The 21,711-nt window shown below is 25.8% G+C and overlaps 1 protein-coding gene across 3 annotated transcripts in view; it reads right to left on the bottom strand.

Moving 5' to 3' along the window:
- Positions 1-6,760: 6,760 nt before the first annotated feature.
- The window catches only part of LOC117172155 (adenylosuccinate lyase), a 64,766-nt gene continuing 49,815 nt past the window's right edge, over positions 6,761-21,711 (bottom strand). For 2 of the 3 annotated variants that reach the window (XM_033359959.1, XM_033359961.1), the window contains exons 5-6: positions 15,394-15,792; positions 6,761-7,198 (exon numbers count right to left, since the gene is read on the bottom strand). In XM_033359959.1, coding sequence (XP_033215850.1) covers positions 6,935-7,198; positions 15,394-15,792 — 663 coding nt within the window. In that variant the 3' untranslated portion in view covers positions 6,761-6,934. Of the gene's footprint in view, positions 7,199-15,367; positions 15,793-21,711 lie in introns of all 3 variants that reach the window. The other variant, XM_033359960.1, reaches the window with a different exon arrangement.

The raw sequence follows: 21,711 nt of genomic DNA on the forward strand, positions 1-21,711 counted from the left end.
CCCCCCTCTCCGCGCCCTCCCATAGATACTGACGTAATTTGTAATCACCCTTTTGTTCTCTATTTGTGGTCGTTTAAGTATTGCGTGCATGATTTTTTGCTGCCTCCCGACCCTCTTTTTCCGCATAAGGTAATTTTTCCACCATCAGTAAGCGTATTTTTCATTTTTTTCCCACCCCTCCCCCAGAAATGATTGAGAAATACTTGAATTGCCACAATATTTTCTTTTCTGTTTCTCTTTTCTATTTCTTTCCTTTCTCTTTTCTTCTCTCTCTCTCTCTCTCTCTCTCTCTTTTCTCAAGCCTATCAGTATTACTCTTTATAAACACTATCGCCATTTCTTGCCACAGTTGAATTCTTCAAACCTCTTCATTATACAAAATTCCATTTTTCCCTAAATTTACGTTCTTCTACAATAAATAAATTTGAATCATCCACATCTACTTCTTTTCATCAATTTTCTCTCTTATACTTTTCTCTCCTACTTCTGCCTTTCTCTCTCTAAATCTAATATCACAAATGTACCTGATTCTACTCTCTACCGCGTCTATTATCTCCTTTCGATAATTTTTCAAATCTGTTTCAATATCTATTCTTCCTTATATCTCTATACTTCTTTTTATTTTCTTCCTCTAGAACTTTAAAGCATTTATCTTCCTTTCTTCGTCTTTCAGCATTCTTTGATTTCGTTCTGTTCTATTCGTCCGTTCTTTCTCTAATCTATCACTATTTCTTCTCTCTTCTCTATTTCCTTAAAATCTATCTTCTTCCTCTTTTCTCTTCTTTCGTCTCTTTTTTTTCTTTCTAGCTTGCCTTTTCTTCTTTTTATCTATTTTCCTTTCTCTTTTCTCATTTTTCTTTCTTTAATATTTTTGATCTTATTCCACTGTCGCCTTTTCTCTTTTTCTCTTTCACTTTGTCCTCCAGACACACTTTCATTTTTCGCCAGAATGTCTCAAAATAAAACCAACGTTCCACTTTCAGCGGCTACTCTACTTTACTCCTTTCACTAAACTTTTTCTCTTTCGACTGTTCTGCTCGTGCCGCTTTACTCAAATCGTTGGTACCTTCATCATTCTAATCTTTCATACCACATAATCAATGCTGTGATCAAATATGCTTTCAAGATCGACTATCTACTCCTATTTCATCTACTCTCTTACTTCCTAGGCAACATTTCTCATATCTCCTTTCTTATCCTCCCTTTTCTCTTTCTTTTCAAATTTCTCTTCCTTCACAATTCAATTCTAAATCTAAAATTCTTGAATCTGCTCTCTTCTTTCACCTTACCGAAAATAAAGTCGCACTAGTAATTACTGTGCTTGAAACTCAACAAATGAAATCAATGAATATTTATCATGCGTACTTAAAATCGAAAGAAACACGAAAGTGAAAACATTTATACTTTCTCTATAACTCTTCATATACTACTTTATATTATGAACTGCGACTATGTTCTATAATCTATACTCTACATTCTATACTATGTCATTCTTGTGCCTTATGTTCATTCATTCTTTCATCTAATCTTATTCTTTTCTCTTCATCTTGTCTTGCAAATGCTGTGATTTTAGTAACCATCTCTAGTGTTACGAACTCTATTGTTACCTGTACATTTTGTCTGCCTGTCTGTCTCTGTCTATGCTGAGCTTTATTTCTCAATAAACTGAAAAATTCGCTCCTTCTTTCATTCTCTTTCTTTTACACCGATTCACTCCTTCATTTCCTTTTTCTTCACTTTTCCTCTTCTGAAAATTATATTCTTTCCTATAAACTATTTTTACTCTATATAATATCTTCTCTCCTGTAAACAATTCTTTGTTTTTCGAATTATTTCTTCGTTACTATTTATTTCATTCTTCTCTCATTCTTTCTTTTTTATCGATTCTCTCTTTAATTTCCTCTTTCTTATTCTGTTTACCTCTCATATAAATTGTCTTCTTTCCTATAAATTACTCTTACTCTGCAGATGATCTCTCCTGTAAATAATTGTTTGCTCTTCAAATGATTTGCTTTGCTCCTTCTCTTATTCTTTCTTTTATATCCATTCTCTCTTTAATTTCCTTTTTCTTATTCTCCTTTCCTGTTCTATAAATTATCTTCTTTCCTATAAACTATTTTTTTCTGCAAATTAGCTTCTCTCTTATAAAAAATTATTTCTTTTTAAAATTATTTCCTCTTTATTATTGATTTGCTTCTTTTCTCATTTTTTCTATTTTACCGATTCTCTCTTTAATCTCCTTTCTTCTTCTCTTTCTCTCTTCTAAAAATTATGTTCTTTCCTATAAACTATTTTTACTCTACAGATTCTCTTCTCTCCTATTAATAATTCTTTGTTCTTCAAATTATTTCCTTTCCTTCTTTTCTTATTCTTTCTTTTATATCCATTCTCTCTTTCATTTCCTGTTTTGCCTTCTCTTGTCTTCTTTCATAAGTTTTGCTCTTTCCTATAAATTATTTTTACTTTGCAAATTACCTTCTTTCTTACAAAACTTCTTTCTTTTTCAAATTATTTCCTTCTCTCATTCTTTCTTTTATGTCAAGTCTCTCTTCCCCTTACTTTTTCTTCTTCTCTTTTCCTTTTCTAAAATTTATCTTCTCCCCGATAAACCATTTTATTTCAAATTATTTCTTCGTTACTATTTATTTACTCCTTCTCTCGTTCTTTCTTTTTTACCGATTCTATCTTTTATTTCCTTTTTTCTTCTGCACTTTTCCTCTTCTATAAATTATCTTCTTTCCTATAAGCAATTCTTACTCTGTATATTATTTTCTCTCCTATAAATAATTTATTATTTTTTAAATTATTTCCTTTGCACCTTTTATTATTCTTTACTTTATATCTATTTTCTCTTTTATTTTTGTTTGTCTTTTATTTTTCTGTTCTACACATTTTACTCTTTTCTATAAACTATTTTTACTCTGCAGATTACCTTCTCTCTTACAAAAAATTCTGTCTTTTTCAAAATATTTCCTTCTCTCATTTTTTCTTTTTCACCGATTCTATCTCTTACTTCCTTTTTTCTTCTGCTCTTTTCCTTTTCTATAAATTATCTTCTTTCCTGTAAACTATTCCTACTCTGCAGATTATTTTGTCTCATATAAATCATTTATTGTTTTTCAAATTATTTCCTTTTCCGTTTTTCTTACACTTTCTTTTATACCTATTCTCTCTTTTATTTTTTTTTGTCTTATCTTTTTCTGTTCTATAAATTTTAATCTTTTCTATAAACTATTTTTATTCTGCAGATTGCCTTCTCTCTTGCAAAAAATTCTTTCGTTTTCAAATTATTTCCTTCTCTCATTCTTTCTTCTATATCTATTCTCTCTCTCTCATTTTGTTTTTCTTCTTTTCTTTTCCTCTTCTCGAAATTATCTTCTTTCCTATAAACTATTCTTACTCTGCAGAATATCTTCTCTCATATAAAAAAATTTAATGTTTTTCAAATTGTTTCCTTTACCGTTTTTCTTATACTTTCTTTTATACCTATTATCTCTTTTATTTTTGTTTGTCTTCTCTTTTCTGTTCTATTAATATTGCTCTTTCCTATAAACTATTGTTACTCTGCAAATTACCTTCTCTCTCACAACAAATTCTTTCTTTTTCAAATTATTTTCTTCTCTCATTCTTTCTTTTATGTCTATTCCCTCTTTTATTTCCTTTTTCTTCTCTTTTCCTCTTCTATAAATTACCTTGTTTCCTATAAAATTTTTTGTTCTGCAGATTACCTCTCTTACAAAAAATTTTTTCTTTTTCAAATTATTTCATTTTCTCATTTTTTCTTTTATACCGATTCTTTCTTTCATTTCCCTTTTCTTCTTTTCTTTTTATCTTCTCTTTTACTTTTCTATTAATTATGTTCTTTCCTATAAACTATTTTTACTTTGCAGATTACCTTCTCTTTTACAAAAAATTCTTTTTTTTTCAAATTATTTCCTTCTCTCATTCTTTCTTTTATGTCAGTTCTCTCTTTCTTTTTCTCTTTTCCTTTTTTAAAAATTATCTTTTCTCCTATAAATCATTATTTGTTTTTTAAATTATTTCCTCGTTACCATTTATTGACTCCTTCTCTCATTTTTTTTCTTTTTTACCGATTCTATCTTTTATTTCCTTTATTCTTCTTCTCTTTTCCTCTCCTATAAATTATCTTCTTTCCGATAAACTATTTTTTTTCTGCAGATTACCTTCTCTCTTACAAACAATTCTTTCTTTTTCAAATTATTTCATTTTCTCATTTTTTCTTTTATACCGATTCTTTCTTTCATTTCCCTTTTCTTCTTTTCTTTTTATCTTCTCTTTTACTTTTCTATTAATTATATTCTTTCCTATAAACTATTTTTACTCTGCAGATTACCTTCTCTTTTACAAAAAATTCTTTCTTTTTCAAATTATTTCCTTCTCTCATTCTTTCTTTTATGTCAGTTCTCTCTTTCCTTTTCTTTTTCTCTTTTCCTTTTCTAAAAATTATCTTCTCTCCTATAAATCATTATTTGTTTTTCAAATTATTTCCTCGTAACCATTTATTGACTCCTTCTCTCATTTTTTTTCTTTTTTACCGATTCTATCTTTTATTTCCTTTATTCTTCTTCTCTTTTCCTCTTCTATAGATTATCTTCTTTCCTATAAACTATTTTTTTCTGCAGATTACCTTCTCTCTTACAAACAATTCTTTCTTTTTCAAATTATTTCCTTCTCTCATTCTTTCTTTTATGTCAATTCTCGCTTTCATATCCTTTTTTTTTATCTCTTTTCCTGCTCTATAAATTACGTTCTTTCCTATCAATTATTTTTTATTCTATAAATTATCTTCTCTCCCACAAATAATTCTTTTTCTTTTTTTAATTGTTTGCTTTTCTCATTCTTTCTTTTATATCGATTCTGCCTTTAATTTCCTTTTTCTTCTTCTCTTTACTTCTTCCAAACATATCTTCTTCCCTATAAATTATTTTTACTTTGCGGATTCTTTTCTCTCCTACAAACAATGTTTTATTTCTTAAATTATTTCCTCGTTATTATTGTTTTGCTCCTTCTCTCCTTCTCTCCTTTTTTCTTTTCTACCGATTCTTTCTTTTAGTTCCTTTTTTCTTCCCTTTGTTATTTTCTTCTTTTCTTTTACTCATCTGTGAATTATGTTCTTTCCTATAAACTATTTTTACGAAGCAGATTATCTTCTTTCTTACAAACAATTATTTCTTCTTAAAATTATTTCCTCATTATTTATTTGCTTTTCTCTTTTCCTATTCTATAAGTTTTGTTCTTTCGTGTAAACTATTTTTTACTCTATAGATTATCTTATCTCCTATAAAAAAATTCTTTGTTCTTTAGATTATTTCCTCTTTAGTCACACCTTTTTCCACTATCTCATTCTTTTCTCCGATCCTCTCTTTCATTTCCTTTTTTTTCTCCCTTTTCCTGATCTATAAACTATGTTCTTTCCTCTAAAATATTTCTACTCTGCAGATTATCTTCTTTCTTACAAACAATTCTTTCTTTTTCAAATTATTTCCTCATTATTATTTATTTGCTCCTTCTCTCATTTTTTCTATTATACCGATCACTCTTTAATTTCCTTTCTTCTTCTTTTTCTCTTCTACAAGTTATGTTCTTTCCTATAAACTATTTTTACTCTGCAGATTATCTTCTTTCCCATAAATAATTATTTGTTTTTCGAATTATTTCCTTTGCTCCTTTTCTCATACTTTCTTTTATACCTATTGTCTCTTTTGTTTTTTTATTCTCTTTTTCGTTCTATAAATACTACTCTTTCCTATAAACTATTTTACTCTGCAGATTACCTTTTCTCTTACAAAAAATTCTTTCTTTTTCATATTATTTCCTTCTCTCATTCTTTCTTTCATTTCTATTCTATCTTTCATTTTCTTCTTCTCTTTTCCTCGTCTAAAAATTATCTTCTTTCTTATAAACTATTTTTTACTCTATATATTCTCTTCTCTTCCATAAATAATTTTTTTTCGAATTATTTCCTTTCCTCATTCTTTCTTTTATATCAATTCTCTCTTTCATTTCCTTTTTTGTATTTTTTTCCCCGTTTTATAAATGATGTTCTTCCTATAAAATATTTTATTACTATATAGATTATCTTCTCTCCTATAAAAAAAATCTTTGTTTTTAAAATTATTTTCTACTTCTAAATCTATAATCTACATCTACAATCTATCAGATTTTAAGAATGAAACCTATATCTTCAAATTATATCACGCAATAGTGAGCTGCTTCTAAAACCTCTATATTCCTTTCCTCTTATTTTTTTCCAGTTTTCTATTTCTGAAGTTCTCTTCTATCCTTATTCTTTCTTTTCTATCTGATCTCACTTTTCTGATCCTGCCCATCTTTTCCATTCTAAACTTAACAATTTTGAAGACCAGGCTTCATTCGTTTCAATTCTGATTCTATTCTAATTTCTAAATCCTGCCTTTCTCAAATCTTCCTCTATCGTTTCTCCTAATTTGCTCCCCCCCCCCCTCTCTCTCTCTCACTGTCGACGAATTTTCTTTTCTCTCTTATCTTAATTCTAATGTTTTCTCTTCTTTTTCAACTTTTGCCATCACAGCAATTGATCTATTCGGGAAAAGTCTCCAAAATCTTGTAAAGTTTACGGAAAGAAACTTCCAATTAGTTTAAGTTTTATACGACCCATTAAGTTTGATAAAAGTTTATTTTATATTTTATACTCACCTCCAAAATCCTGCCACACTGAATAAAAATCCTCAATCTGTTTACATAATTCAGAACAAGTTGATTTTCTCGTAGTAAAAATATTTACTCATACAAAAAATACATATACAATATATTGTTCAATAAAAGCATGATTATAATTCACATGATTATTCATTTATAAGATTCCTTTCTAAATGCTGATTCTGGCTTCATATTTCAGAAATATAAAACCAAATTTGTTTTCAAATTTTCCTACTTATATATTAAGCTCCACCGGTTTTACCTGCAGATCTTTGTACAAATCTAAAATAGGCTGCACTTCTTCTTGAAGAAATTCCAAAACTTGGTCAGGAGCTCTGCCAACAAAAGTCGAGGGATCGAGAAGATCTTCAAGCTGATTTAAAATCGGTTGGAAATAAGGATCCTTCCTTATTCTTTCCACCAAGTCGTTATCTAATCCATGCTGCTTAACTTGTGCGCCCGCCTCATGAGATAAGACTCGAATTTTCTCATGACAAACCTTCAACAAAATAATTAATAAATGATAAATAAGGGGTGGCCACTAGGGTGGTTCTTATTTATACTTTGTGGATTTTTCTTCTAATTTCTCTGCTCTCACTGCCACTTTTGTTCGAATGTCTTAAAAAAAAATCTCAAAATTTGAGCAAAATCGGTTAATATTTAGGGGTGGCGCAAAGACCATGACGTTTCCCATTGATTTACAATGGGAAAACGTCGACTTTTTGTAAATCTAATATCTAAACGCGATAATGTTACAAATAATTTCGTGTTTGAGTATATTGTTCAGAATTGGTCAGAGAATAAGAATCAATCATAAAGAGTGAGTCCAAAATAAGTTGTTTTTTAGCCTATTTTTTGGATCTCGCTAGCGAACTAAAAAAAAATGAAAATATATTACTGGTATTAAATTATCCGTCATTAAAAGCTAAAGTAATGATCGATTTTCGATTAGAAATTTTTTTTTAAATATCCTTCTTTAGGGGTTGAAAAGATCCCAAAAAAAGTTTTAAATAGGAAATACCACTAATTATAAAATCATTTTTGAGACCTTCTCAATCCCTTAATAGGGGTAATTCTTTGAAAAATTTCAAAAACGAAAAGCGATGCTCATTTTGGTTTTCAATGACGAGTAATTTATAACAATAATTATTAATAGGTCACTTAAGAATACCTAGTCATTTTTTAACTGATGTTTAATTGCTTGAGCAATTTTAATTTGTTTAATATTTAAGGGTATTCTAGAAAAACAAGTTAAAACATAAAAATATTTCAATCTTTCGAAAAATAGCAAAAATAAAAGGTTTCTCCTACTTTTTTTTAGGTCAAATATATACTTGCACAAGTACATATTATTTAAATAATTGTGAAATTATTTAAACAAATTATGTTATTGTTATCATTGATTATATGGGGAATAAAGTCTAGAAAGTATGTTCATTTCGCGAGTTAACTGGAAAAAACAAATATTTAAAAAAATGAATATTGTTTAAACAATTAAATATTAGTTAAAAAATTACTGGGTATTCTTAAAGTACCGATTTATGATTTTTGTAAATCTTTTTAAAAGCGTCAATAAATGGCAATATTACATGAAATTCAAATTTGTCACATATACTGGAACATGGAGTTATTTGTAACATGGAATTATTTGTAACATGGAATTATTTGTAACATATTATTGCGTTAAAAATATTGGATTTACAAACAGCTAACATTTTCCCATGTTAAATGAATGGGAAACTTCATGTCTTTGCGCCATCCCTAAATATTAACCGATTTTGCTCAGATTTTGATTTTTTTTGCATTTGAACAAAACTGGGGGGGGTGAGAGCAGAGAAATTTGAAAAGTGAAAAATAACGGCCACCCTAGTAGCCACTAGGGTGGGATGAAAAAGGATTGGAAATTTTTTTCAAATTTTTATGCATATCGCAAGGAAATTTGTTTGAATCCAGACAAAAATAAATCCATTTTTTTTTTTTTGAAGAAAGAAGATATTTAGAAGTTGCGTAAGCCCTATGAAATTTAATACTTCCCATATAAAAAAATCTGCCCGCGACGCAAGCACATTCTTCGCTCTCGATATTGTATTTATCTCGCGCTTCGCGCTCGATTATGTATTTACCTCGCGCTACGCGCTCGGTCTTCATATTTTCGCACATTCTTGCGCAAACCTTTAAAAATTAAAACTGAAAACATCCACCAGCATAATTTTGTGATTGTGAATTCTCTTTTGTTAAAAGAGCTTAGCTCGAGAGTTTGAGCGCACCTACGTCACGCGACTGATGGCTATCACACTCCACGCTCGGTCTTTGCATTTGTCCCGCACTCGTGCACAAACCTTTTAAAATAAAAGGTCAACAGACCAACAACTGTAATTTTGTGATTGTGAACTCTCTGTTGTTAAAACTCTTTCGGCTTTAACGAACACATTCTCATCACGTATCTCGTGCTTCGCACTCGATTTTGTCCAAAATGTCAACTTTTCTACATTATACACAACACTTTTTTATCAAATATAATACATTTTTTATGTAACTCTGCCTAGGATTGCCTATTCAAAGATTGCAAAATAAAACACAAATTATTTTTATCATTATTATTTTAATATTTGTTTCGTATTTTGCTTTCAATTGTATTCTAAGCTGCGCTGAAACATGTATCATTTCAATCAATTTATATTATTACAATTCATAATATGCATATAAATTGAATAATACTAATTATTATTTCCTTGTCTTTTACGAATAAAGAAAAACTACTGCGCATCTGCATAGGGTTTAATAGAGGAACGTACATAGAGTCCTATACAGGATCCTATGTCCTCTTTCGTCTTTTCTGTCCTTTTTCCGAAAATTCAATTTTTTTATTTGTAATCTTATTTTTTACGATTAAAAGAAAATCTACTCGTCCTATTTAAAAATGATTAATAATAAATTTATAGATCTTTTTAGACGAACCACTTTTGTCTGTTAATTTTAGTTCGCACTTGTGTCGTTTTTTCAAAGAAATTGCATATTTTTATTTTAAATGTTATTTTTCACGACTAAAGCAAAAACTACGTGTCCTATCAAAAATTATAGCTCTTTTTTGCATAAACAATATTTGTTTCATTTGTTTTCGTAGCTTGTTTCGTTGTGCAAAAATGTTTTATTTTTTTAATTTTGTTTTTTACTACTAAAAACAAAAACTACGCGTCCTATCGAAAAGTGACTCATTACTAATTTGTAGGTCTTTTCAGGGCGCGCAATTTTAATTAATTATTTTTTTCGTCTGTTCCATAGTTTGACCAAGAAATGGAATTTTTGGATTTTCCATTATTTTTCGTACGATCAAATTTGGAATTTTTAACTTTTCGACCAAATTGAACAAGTTGTTATGATAATCTTGCAGGGCTTTCAAAAATCAACGTTATTCTTCTCTTGACTTTTTTTCATATCATGCGTTGTTTGACTTAAAATGTTCATTTTAGTTCGTTTGTTTGCATTTTGAAATTGCTCTCACTCTAATAGTTTTCTTTTTATAGAAAAAAGTCATAAGGATAAATTGTTTGAGTTTCTGAGTACTATGAATAAACGTACATAGAATTTTGAAATATTGAAAAAATGTGGTTTTAAGCATTTTGAAAAAGCGCTCACTTTTTAAATTTTGATCCAAAATAGCTGGTTTGAGAACTTGTTCTTTCTTTTTAGGCCTTAAAAAAGTACGCAAAGCAGAATCCAATCTGATAAATTTTCAAAAGTTATTCTGAGAATATTAAAAAAAAAAAGAATTTTCCTTATATTTGTGCAAAAGTTTTAAATAATTTTTCATTTCTAAAAATTAACTTTAAGAGAAAATTTAAAAAGGCTTTTAAACATGTCAAACGACTTCCTAAAATTTTATGAAAGAGTTTAAAAGAGTTTAAAGCAAAATTGTTCAAATAAGTAAGATTACAAAATAAAAACGAATAAAGAATCGAGTAAATTAACAAAATATTTGGAAAAATTGATGAGATACAAAATTCATTTTAAACATTAAAAGATTTAGAGAAATGTAGATTTTTAAAGATTTAAAAACTATAGCTCAGAAGCTTTAAAATAATTTCGAAAGCTTTCCAGAGAATAAACAAATGTTCTTAAAATTGCTGGGAAAATGTAGAAGATTGTAAGGTAATTTTTTTTAATTTTTAATGATATTTGAAACTTTTAAGAAAAATCCGATTTACAGTTAAAAATACTTTCAAGAATTTAAGACATTTTAAATAGATTAGAAATATTTAAAAACTGGAATCATTTTCGAAAATTAATTAAATATTTCTTGATTAATTCCCACCTTCTAAAAGTCCTGAACATCTTTTAGAAAGATTTGAATTTTTCATAAAATTTTATAAAATCCTATAAAATAAAATAATTTCTTTAAAATCTTCTAGATTCTTTTCTAAGACGTAGGAAATATTCACATATATGTTTTTTATTTTTTCAAAATTTAATTTCAGAATTTAATTCGAACATGAATTTATTATAAGAATTCGAAAAAAGTGTTTCAATTAATTTGAATGTTGCCAAAGATAAAAAAATTCCTTGTTTTCATACATAGATATAATAATTATATTTATTATATAGAAGAATTATATTTTAAAACGGCAATTAAAAAAAAATAGTTCTTCATCACTATATTAAAAAGTTTTTAAATATCCTTGCCTGATACAAAATAACGAAAAAAATTAATAACAAAACTACAAATTAGCGGCAAAAATTTCCGAAAAAATAAATTAACTAATTATAAATTGACCGAATTATAAAATAAATAAATTGCTAAATTTCCATAAATATTTATATTCCTGTAATTTAAAAGTACGGAAATTAATAAATATATTATTAATTAATGATTAATTAAGTTGTTTGTCTTATTTATAATTTCATAAATACTTCGTAAATTAATAATTAATTAACTATGTTCAGCATTTCTATTATTTCGGGAATTAAAATATTTGTGGGAATTTAAGAATTCGTTTATTTTATAAGCCGGTCTCGAAGTCGGTGAATTTTAGTTTAGGATATTTTTTAATTTAGTGATTTTATTTTTTGTCAATTAAAAATATTGACATTATTTGAAATTTGTGAAATTTTACAATTCCGTGATAATATATTTTTTCGGCAATTTTTTTCATTCATTTTGGTATTCGTTATTTATTTTTTTACTATATTTTATACGTTCTGAATATCCATGCTGTTTTTTTTTTATTCGAAGTATGCCGCTTTTTACTAAATTAATCAAAATAATGAGTAAGTACATAAGTCTCATTTTAATCGAAGAAAAAAATTCCCGGTCAATTCACGGTTTTTACCCGGTTAGCAAACATTTCTGACGGTCAATGAAATTTCAAAAATCGAACCCTAACACGAAAATTTTTTCATTTAAAGTAATTAACCAATAAACAACAAATTAAAGCGTTTAAAGTGGAAATCGTGAATTTTAAACTTCAAAAAATGCTCAATAAATAATAATAAAATAATTAAATGCTCAATAATTTACACGTATAAAATGGAAGGTAGTAACACTTTTTAATTGAACAATTTTAAATAAAATTCAGAATAACTACCAAATTGTTAACTTTTATAAATTATAGAGTTCAAATTTCAGATTAGGTTCCAAAAATATAAATCCACGTTACAATTTTCAATACTCTAAGTTAAAGAATCAAGCATTGAACTTCAAAAAAAAATTTTTAATATATTATTTTAAGTAATTTTAAGCTAGACACATGAGAAATTAAAAAATACATGTTTTTACTTAAAATTTCTTATATTAAGTAAAATTCTTTTCATTTTAAGCAGTTTAAGCATACTTAAAAATCTTAAAAAATTTTATTTCAAAATTTTGAGAAATCTAGAAGTGGTTTTAAATTTTTCAAAATTTAAAATCAATTTCGAAATTTTTTTTTAACTTTTAAAGACGAATTAAAATTTGCTTGGAACTTTTAGAAAAATTCTGCAAATTCAATTTTAAAAGTCTGTAAAATTTGAATTTATAAATGACAAAAAAATACTTATTATTTGTAGAAAGTACAGAATTCGGCTATTCGTACCGAGATTTTGGTGGAAATGCCCACAGCCGAATTCACAACAAATTCTACATTTTTGCAGATTTCTAACAAAAAATTTAGAATATTTTTAAAGTTTTGTGAGAAAAGCTTTAAAAGAATAAAATCATTTTCTTAAGATTCCCAGGAAAATTAAAAATGATTTTTCATTTTGAAAAATTACCGTAACAAAAAATTTAAAAAGATTTTAAGGGATTTCCAAAATCATCAAAAAGAACCTGGAAGATTTTAAGGATTTTTGTTTAATTTGAAGGATTTTTCAAAAATTGCAGGGGAATTTTATTTATATTGCTAAATATTAAATAATCTAGTCTTTTTATAAATTAAATTTTTTTAATTAAATGGATTGAAAATTGAAAAATTTAGAGTTAAACAATATTTTTAATTTAGTAGAAACCTTTTTTTTACAAAAAAGATGCATTTTCAACCAAAGTTATAAATTCTTTTTAAAATAAGAAAACAGAAAATATCAATTTTCACGCAAACAAAAAAAAAACAACACCATTTTTTAATTGTCAATAAAAAAATTTTAAACGAAAATGACCCAGTTAAATTTTCAGTTAAGAAATTTTTTTTCAACGCAAAAAACCAAATTTTGAACAAAATAGTTGAATTATCAATAATAAAAAAAAATCATTGAGTAGATGAATTTTCAAAGTAGAAAAAAATTTTGTACCAAAAAAGATTAATTTTCAACTGGAAAAGATCAATTTAAAAAAAATGTTTTAATTTTCAACTTTAAAAATTACTATTTAAGTTTAAAAAAATAAGTAATCAAAAACGGAGTAAATACATTTTCAGATACAAAATTAGATTTTCAACGGAAGAAATGCATTTTTCAACGGAAAAATGTAAAGCCTTAACCAAAAATGAAACAGTTAAATTTTAGATTAAAAATATAAATTTTGAGCAACAAAAAAATTATTGAATTTACAGCAGAATAGTTACATTTTTTAACAATAAAAAAATTCTAACAAAAAGATGAATTTTAGATCATATAGTTGATTTTTCAATTAAGAAACATAATTTTTTAAACAAAAATGGAATTTTTAGATTTTCAGTAAAAAAACTAATAAAAAAGAAGGTTTTAACCGAATATTTACATTTTAAACAAATAAAATAATCTTCAAACAAAAAGAACGAAATTTCTACTAAAAAAAAATATATTTCAACCAAAAAACGGTGAATTTTCGACCAAGAAAAGCAATTTTCAAACAAAAACCGAATTTTCCATACAATAGGCCAATTTTCAACCAAGAATGGTATAATAACATTTTCGTTAAAAAATAATAATTAAAAACAAAAAGAAGGAACGTTAAACAAAATATTCAAATTTAATATTTTAATTTACCTAGTCCATTTTTGGTGAAATACTTATTGTTTTAACTCAAAATTTGTTTCGAAAGTTAAAAATTGTACAATTTTGTTGATAATTATTTTTCTTGAAAATTATCTTTTTAGTTGAAAGTTCATCTTTTTTGGTGACGAATAATACTTCTTTTTGAAAATTCATCTATTTTAGTTCAAAATTTCCTTCTATGTTTGTAAATTCACATTTTATGCTGCAAAAATTAATTTTTTCAACTGCAAATTTAAGTCTAAACTGAAATTTTCAGTTAAAAAATGGGTCATTGCTTCGGAGATATACAATCAAAATTTTTGTCTACAAAACATTTTTTTATTTGCGTTTTGAGATCGAAAATAATCGCCACATATTTTTTTATTTCAATGTGATACTCGAAAATCTCGAGATATGATTTTTCAAAATGTGGTAATCGAGAAAAGTCATTTGTTTTCAATCGCTCACTGCAAAAGAAGTTTTGAAAAGAAAAAATTATTCTTATACTGAAAATAACTCCTATTGTTTTTGTTTTTTTCATAACAATATACTGCATTTTTATCAACAATTTTATTTATTTTAAACTTGGCACATTTTTTTGCGTTTTTTTTTATCTTAACATTTTTTTTTTGATTGTCAAACATTCAGGACAAATTTCAGAATGAAGAAATAAAAAAAAATTCCAAGTGTTACGATTTTTTTCCCGCGACGTCATCTAAGTGTGCAAATTTTTCCTGCACACTTGAGTATCTTGAACAAAAATTTTAAGATAAACAAAAAACGGAAAAAAATGTTCCAAGTTCAAAATAAATAAAATTCTTTTTAAAAATACACTATATGCAAATATTGTGGGTGAATGCGTATTTTCAGTACAAGAATAATTTTTTCCATTCAAAACTTCTTGTACAGTAAAAAGTCAAAAAATACCAAGCGGTTATTTTCCAAAACAAAACGCGAAAAAAAATGTTTTGAGGCAAAAAAAAAGTTTCATTGTAAATCTCTCATGTAATTATCCAAATATATTTTTTTCTAGTTACATTTTACATTAAAAATTTAACTATTTTGTCGAAAATCCCTATTTTATTTATTAAAAATTAATTTTGTACTAAAAATATGACTAAAATATGCAGCACATTATTAAAAGTTACGTGATGGGCCGCAAATAGAGTACCATAGGGCCGAAATCTTAAAAATAGGGTACTTTAGGGACCTCAAATAAATAGAGGGTAGATTTTTTTTTAATTACTTTTTTGTAATTAAATAGTGAGTAACCTGTCTATCGCCTCCGGCCTTGACCATAGCCATGATGACGTTCTCCGTGGACATGAACGGCAGTTCCTGGGCAATATATCTCGCAATGACCTTCGGATAAACCACCAAACCCTCAGTGATATTTTGCAAAGTCATCAGTACAGAGTCGGCGGCGAGGAAAGCTTCTCCGAGAGTAATTCGTCGATTTGCCGAATCGTCGAGGGTCCTTTCCATCCACTGAGTGGCTGCAGTCTGGAGGGTATTATTTGTCAAGGTCATCAAATGTCGGGCAATGCTGCAGCATCTTTCGGAACGCATAGGGTTTCTCTTGTAAGCCATGGCGCTCGATCCTATTTGCGTTTTCTCGAAAGGCTCCTCGATTTCCTTCCTGCTTGCGAGGATACGGATGTCACTGCAAATCTGAAAAGTTTGAATTTTATTTTGATGCCTAACTTCGGAAAATCTTGGGAATATTATATGATTTGAGAAGGTTAAATATGATGTACAGACAGTTTCTTTATTATAAGGAATTAAAATTATTACTTGAAATAAAAAAAAATCTCTGATACCATCTCTGGTGATATAGCAGATTCATTTTAAAATAATTTATTATAACGTTTAAATTCCAGTAAATTCAATATGAATGAAACCGATGCAAACTCCTGTTAAAAAAAAAAACAAGAATCCAACGACCAAATTTGTACGACAACGAACAAAAAAAAATCCTATTGTAATCTGAAAAAAAATTCGGACAGAAATAATAAAGAGGAAAGAAAAATTAGACGAGTATGTGGTTGGCTGCCTTCTCATTTTTCTTTTTTTTTATTTTTGTCCGAAAATTACTTTTTTTATTTTTTCAGATTACAATTGGGAATGGTTAAACTGCGATGCGCCACCTGGTGATAAAAAATCTGAACTAAACGAATAGGTACGATGTTAAAGGTGCATTTTAATTTGCGCATAAAAATGTTTATTATGATATCATTCAGTTTAAAATGCGCATTTCCAAAATTTTCCACTTTAAACCATTTTAAATTTTAGATTTTAACTGTTAAGTGTACATTCTTTTTTAAAGAATTTTATAATGCAGTTTTAAAGACTTAAGCTATTGAAAATTATAAGCGTTTGAAATCCAAGATTTTAGGTAAAAAACATTTTCAGCTGATCAACTGTGAATATAAATAAGTAACGATTTTCAAAATGGAATTGTTCTTTAAAATTTTTTAAGTAAATGATAATTAATTTTACAAGAGGATTCGAAATCAAAGTCTTATTAATTAAACAAATGTAAACGCCTGATTGAAACTTTATAAACTGTTTTCAATTTTAAAGTAAACTTAAAATAATATATTCATAATTAAAAGATTTAATTAAATTTAACATATTATTTTAGTCTAAAATATTCTATTTTTAAACCATTCAATTAAAAAAAAAATTAAATAAGAAAAATATCTGACTGTTTATTTAAAATCAGCAATTATAGTAAACTATTAAAAACTAATTTTTTAACGTTAGATTTTAATTGTTCTATTAAAAAAATGTTTACTTTGTAATTATATCGTTGAACTTCGATGTATAAATACCAATTTAAGATATATTATTTAAAACCAAATATAGATTTTGGCATATTTCGTACAAAAAATTTAAAAGATTTTTAAGAATTTTGAATGGCTTCAGAAGATTAAAAAACATTTCCTATGACAATTAATGATTTTTATTTTGAAACGTTAATTTTCAGTGATTAGCCAAAAAGATTTAGAAATATTTACAAAATTTTCAAATATGAAATTTGGAAGCATTTGAAGGATTTTGAACCATTTAAAATATAAATAATTTAACGTTTAATTTAAAAAGTGTTCAGTTTATAAAAAAATGTAATCGTTCAACTTTTTATGTTTCTGGCTTAAAATAGCTTTAAATTATTTAATTTTGAAAATTTTTGCATTTGAATCAGATTTGAACACAAAATAATTAAATGAAATAGTGAAATAATTGTTTTTTTAAACCTATTTGACAAAAATGTGGTCTTTCACTGTAAAAGATGATGGAAATTTTATCTGAAACTATTTGTTTTTTATGAAGATTTGTTTTTAGTATTCAATCATTGTTTCATACTTCACAAAACTATCGTAAGAACAATTTTATGCCAAAATTAATGTACAACTTTAAAGTTGTACCTACTCTTTCTAGTTTCAGTTTTCGACACCAGGTGGCGAAATGGTAGACCACCATTCCCAATAGGATTTTTTTTTTTTTTTTTTCGTTCTTTGTGGTCCAAATTTGGTCGTTGGATCCCTGTTTTTTTTTTTAAAGAAGTTTGCATCCATTTCATTATTGGACATTAAATTGTATTTTTAATTTGGATTTTAATCTAATTTAAATTTCTTAAATTGTGGATGACACCATTCTTTTCAATAACTTACAATTCTTTAAAATTGGAAGATTTTTTTTCATTGACATTGTATGACTATTCAAGCGTGTAATAATCTGAGACCGTAATTTTAATACATTTTAACATTTAAAAACATTAAAAAATTTTTTTTAAGTATTTCGGGATGAATTGTTCACTAAGGTAGAATTAAATTCAACTATTTAAATTTGATTCAATTTTTTTGTAAGGCTCGATTTACTACGTTTACTGGACATATTTGTTACATAAATGCATTATTATTTACTTATTTTAATTTATTTTTTTGTTATTGAATTAATTTTGTAACCTAAAATTTAACTATTCAATCTTTGGTCGCAATTTTCTGCATTTTGTTGAAACTTTGTCTTTTGCTGTAGAAAATTAATCTTCTTGTTAACTAATTATCTTTTTTGGTTGAAAACTCTTACATATTGTTAAAAATTAGTATTTTTTCTTTAAAAATGGATCTTTTTTAGTAGAAAATTCAATTTTTTTGTCAATTATTTTATGGTTTTATTTCATTCAACTGAAAAATAAAATATTTGATTGAAACTTCATGTATTTTGTTAAAAAAAATTTTTGTATAAAAAGTCAGTATTTTTGGTTCAAAGTCACTCTTCTTCAGATGAAAATTCAATTATTTGTTTGAAAATTTCTCTATTTTGTTGAAACTTCATGTATTTTGTTTAAAATTATAATTTTTATATAGAAAATCAGTATTTTTGTTTTAAAATTTATTTCTCTAGATTGAAAATGAATTTTCTAAATTGAAAATCAAGCTTTTTAAACCCAAAATGTAACTTTTTCTTTTTTGATCGAACGTCAGTCTTCCTCTGATGAAAATTCAATTATTTGTTTGAAAATTTCTCTATTTTGTTCAAACTTGGTATATTATGGTTTAATTTCATTCTATTAAACACTAAAATGTTTGATCGAAACTTCATATAATTTGTTACAAATTATTTTTATTTATAGAAAATCAGTGTCTTTGGTGCAAAATTTATTTTTCTAGATTGAAAATAAATTTTTGAACTGAAAATCAAGTTTTTAAAACTGAAAATGAAAATATTTCATGTTTGACAGAACGTCACTCTTCTTCAGCCAAAATTGAATTTTTTTTTTTTGAAATTTCTCTATTCTGCTGAAACTTGGAATTTTATGGTTTAATTTCATTCCATAAAAAATAAAAATATTTTGCTGAAATTTCACGTATTTTGTTAAAAATTATTTTTTTGATAGAATATTGGTATTTTGGTTCAAAATGTTTTTCTCTGGATTAAAATTGAATTTTTTCTTGAAAATCAAGTTTTTCAAACTTATTATGTAACTATTTCGTGTTTAATTGAACGTCCCTCTTCGTCAAATGAAAATTCAATTATTTGTTTGGAAATTTCCGTATTTTCTTGAAACTTTGTATTTTATGTTTTCATTTCATTCCATTGAACACTAAAATGTTTGTCGAAACTTCATGTAATTTGTTAAAAATTAATCTGTTTAGTAAAAAAATAATCTTATCCTAGAATAATTATCTTTTTGGTTGATAATTCATTCTTTGGTTGAAAAGGTAACTATTTCGTTGAAAATGTATCTATTTTACTTAAAAATTCAATTATTTTGTTACAAAATTTCTTTTTTTGGTAGGAAATTAGTCTTTTTGGTTAAAAATTCTTCTTTTTTGGTAGAAAATTAACTTTTTTGTTTGGAATTTCATTTCTTTGGTTTTCGTCAATTTTTTTTTAGATAGTCAATCTTTTTCGTTGAAAATTCATCTGCTTGGTTTTAATTGAAATATTTTGTTTAGAATTGATTTTATTTTATTAAAAACGCATTTCTATAACTAAAAATGAAATTATTCTATTTTTTATTAAAAATTGATCTTTTTAAAAGAAAATTCCTCTACTTTGTCGAAAATTTGTGATTTTTTGGTAGAAAATTCATTTTCAGTGGAAAATTATTCTTTTTTTTTGTATAAAATTGATGTTTTGTTTGAATTCTCATTTCTTTGGTTAAAAATTGGTTCTTTTCTTGATAAATAATTTTTTTAACTAAAAATTTAACTATTCCATTTTTTGTCAATTTTTTTATAAATATTTAATCTTTTCGGTTGAACATTAATCTTCTTGGTTTAAAATTAAACTATTTTGTTAAAAAATTTTTTTTATCAAAAATGTATTTCTTTAACTTAAAATGTCACTATTCTATTTTTTGTTAAAAAGTGATCCCATGTAAATCCCTTATAATTCTTCAAAATTCGTTGAAATCTCTTAAGATCTCTAAACATCTATTAACCTTTTAAACTCCATAAAAGATTTCGTAACACTTTGAAATATTTTACGGATTTCAAGTAATTTTATTTAATACAAAAAAATGTTTACGAATTTGTATAGATTGCATGGAATTTTAATGGGATTTCGAAGATTTTAAGATATTTAAAGAGATTTCACACGATTTTAAAAGATTTTCAGACTGCACAGGATTTTAAATGGGGTTTTTAACGGACTTCAAGAATTTTAAAGAGGCTTCAATGATTTCACGGGATTTTAAAGGATTTAAAAAGATTTCCAAAGATTCCAAAGTATAAAGAGATTAAAAATAAATATTTGTAACCAAATAATTTAATTTTGCACTTAAAAAATGAATTTTTTTTATCGAAAAATGACAAATTTTCGACAAAGTAGATGAATTTTTTTACTAAAAAGGATCACTTTTTAACAAAAAATATAATAATGTAATTTTAAGTTATAGAAATACATTTTTAATAAAATAAAACAAATTTTTAACAAAATAGTAACATTTTAAACCAAACAGATAAATTTTCAACCAAAACGACTAAATATCGATCAAAAAAATTACGAAAAATGAAAGTTAAATTTGTAGTTATAAAATTATTTATCAATAAAAAGAATTAATTTTTAACCACGGCAATCCAATTTTTAACAAACAAAAAAATATAATTTTCTACCAAAAAAGAATAATTTTCCACCTAAAAATGAATTTTCTACCAAAAAATGACAAATTTTTGACAAATTACATGAAGCTCGTACCAAACATTTGAGTGTTTAATGGAATGAAATGAAACCATAAAATACCAAGTTTCAGCAAAATGCGGACATTTCCAAACAAATAATTGAATTTTCATCTGACGAAGAGGGACGTTCAATTAAACATAAAATAGTTACATAATAAGTTTGAAAAACTTGATTTTAAAGAAAAAAATTCAATTTTAATGCAGAGAAATAAATTTTGAATCAAAAATACCAATTTTCTATAAAAAAAGAATAGTTTTTAACAAAATACATCAAGTTTTAACCAAATATTCTGGATTTTAATGGAATGAAGTTAAACGATAATAGACAAAGCTTCAATAAAATAAAGACACTTTTAAACAAATAATTGAATTTTGTCTGAAGAAGAATGACGTTGAATGAAAAATGAAAAAGTTACATTTTCAGTTTTAAAAAAACTTGATTTTCAAAAAAAAAATCATTTCTAATCAAGCGAAATATATTTTGTACCAAGTATACTAATTTTTTATCGAAAAAGAATAATTTGTAACAAAATACATCAGGTTTCGACCAAACTGGAATTAAATAAAAACATAAATTACAAAGTTTTAGAACAAAATACAGAAATTTCAAAACAAATAATTGAATTTTCATCTGACAAAGAGGAACGTTGAATCAAACATGAAATAATTACATATTGAGTTGAAACAAACTGGATTTTTAATACAAAAAATTCATTTTCAGTCCAGAGAAATAAATTTAGAACCAAAACTACTGATTTTCTATAAAAAAAACAACGAATTTTTAACAAATTACATGAATTTTCAACCAAACATTTTTATTTTTAATGGAATGAAATTAAACCATAAAATACAAAAATTCTAACAAAATAGAGAAATTTTCAAACAAATAACTGAATTTTCA

Source organism: Belonocnema kinseyi, chromosome 4 (genome assembly GCF_010883055.1).
Source record: "Belonocnema kinseyi isolate 2016_QV_RU_SX_M_011 chromosome 4, B_treatae_v1, whole genome shotgun sequence".
Lineage (NCBI taxonomy): Eukaryota > Metazoa > Arthropoda > Insecta > Hymenoptera > Cynipidae > Belonocnema > Belonocnema kinseyi.